Here is a 1,922-nt window from a genome sequence, read left to right as displayed (position 1 = left end):
ATCAAGCTTGTCGTTTTGTTGATATCCATTATCCAAAACGATCAATTTTAAGTACAAACGACACATGGAACTGCCTAGCTGAGCTCAAATTTTTAATTTCTTTTTGTTTTTCAAAACTCTCATTCTTTTATTTCGCAATTTGTTGCAATTTCGCTCCTTGAATCTCACTGTTTCACACTTTCACCTCATCTCGGAATATTCGCAGAAAGTAGGAATCTTCTCTCCCCGTTTGTTCAAATTACCGAAATTCCGATTGTTGCTGTGTTTCCAATCTGATCTGAGTGCCCATGGCGCGGAGGTTTGATCTCGAAAGATGTTAGCCACATAGCTGGGTTTTCTAAATTTCATTCCTTTTTGTTCATATTAGTAGAATTGGAGATGGTGGAAGTTAGTGCAATGCAATAATAGTTCAGGGATATTATTGGGGTGTCTCCAATTGGGGATTTTTTTTTTAGGATTCAGGGTTTGGAGTTCAGTAATAATGTTCTATGGTGCGGTGGTGTGGGATCCTTGGCTCATTCTTGCTCAGATTGTATGCTTTCAATGCTTGTACTACGTCACTCTCGGCTTCTTCTTGGCCATTCTCGTTGGAACTCGCGTCTCAAGAATGACCCTCGTTTATTTCTTCGATTTCGTTACAGTCACTACCTCCACCTTCACCGGTTGGTGTGTCATTGCCTCCTTTATCCTCACCTCAATTTCAGGGTACGTATTTTAATCTGCTTAATTGTGATTATTAAGTTATTTTGGGTTTTGTGTACTTTAGGGTTGTGAATTGAACTCTTTAGTTGCTCAAAGGTTTGGTTTTTATTTAATGCAGGGCAGTGTATATGCTTTATGTGATTGAAAGGGCAAAGAAATGCTTGGATTTTTCGGTTACACTCTACATAGTTCATAGCTTTATATGCATTGTGTATGGTGGCTGGCCTTCTTCCATAACTTGGTGGATTGTGAATGGTATTGGAATTGCAATGATGGCTCTGCTAGGGGAATATCTCTGCATCAGGCGCGAACTTCGCGAGATACCAATAACACGATATCGTTCGAGTAAGCAACTTTCTTCTTCACAGATGTTTGACCAGCTAATTGGATATGACAATGGTTTTAAACTGCAATCTTGGTTGTGGTTGCGGAGAACAATTTTAAACTTGCCCTGTGCCAGTTTTGTATGATTTCTTACTTTTGTGTTCTTTGCAGATGCTTGATTGGCATATGTAACTTCAGCATTGAAGTCAAGAGAGAGCATTGTCTTGCTGGTTGTTAAGACCCTTTGGTAAGTTCTCAATCTGTTCAAGAAAGAGAATGACAGAGTTATTAGGAGCAGCCCTTAGTATTTATGCATTTGTTCTGTATTTGGGAAACAAATGAAAGATCATGAATGGTTTCTTACAATTGCAATTTGATGAGCCTTGTCTCTCAGAAGAAAGACTAGAATAGTTGACAGAATAACTGTTGTCAAGGGAGCAGCTGCTGAAACCCAAAATAGTTTTGGTTTCCTCAAGCTCTGCAGAAATTATTGAGAATTTTCAGAACTTAAAGAGGTAAATGAATTGCAAAAGAAAACAATAGTTGTATATAGTTGTCCCCACGAACTTTTGGATATGTTTAAAATTTTGGAAATATAGGTCAATTTTGTGTCATATAAGTTTAGTTGTTTTTTGTCTTTTTGATAAACTTTTAAATGTTTTGCTAGCTCATTGATCTTCATCTGTATGATTTTCACCATTACTTGTTGAAATGAAGTCCCAATTTGTAAGATATCATACATAACTCAGAAATCAGAAATCTTAAAAGTATTAATGGCCGCAAATGTATTACTTGAACACGAAAGTAGTCATTAGAAGGAGCCGTAAACCATATTTCCACTCTTTCTTTGTTTTTTCTCTTCCATTACAAGTTCTACTCATTTTCTCTATTCTCTG

At 37.0% G+C, this 1,922-nt stretch overlaps 1 protein-coding gene across 1 annotated transcript; it reads left to right on the top strand.

Annotated features, from left to right (window-relative positions):
• LOC107612587 (protein SYS1 homolog) lies at positions 7 to 1,691 on the top strand. The gene is made up of 4 exons (XM_016314277.2): positions 7 to 316; positions 367 to 705; positions 821 to 1,047; positions 1,198 to 1,691. Exons 2-4 carry the CDS (start codon positions 482 to 484, stop codon positions 1,203 to 1,205), a joined length of 459 nt encoding a protein of 152 aa, XP_016169763.1. The 5' UTR covers positions 7 to 316; positions 367 to 481; the 3' UTR covers positions 1,206 to 1,691.

This window comes from Arachis ipaensis, chromosome B08 (genome assembly GCF_000816755.2).
Source record: "Arachis ipaensis cultivar K30076 chromosome B08, Araip1.1, whole genome shotgun sequence".
In the NCBI taxonomy this organism is placed as follows: domain Eukaryota; kingdom Viridiplantae; phylum Streptophyta; class Magnoliopsida; order Fabales; family Fabaceae; genus Arachis; species Arachis ipaensis.
This window is presented reverse-complemented; position numbering and strand designations above follow the sequence as displayed.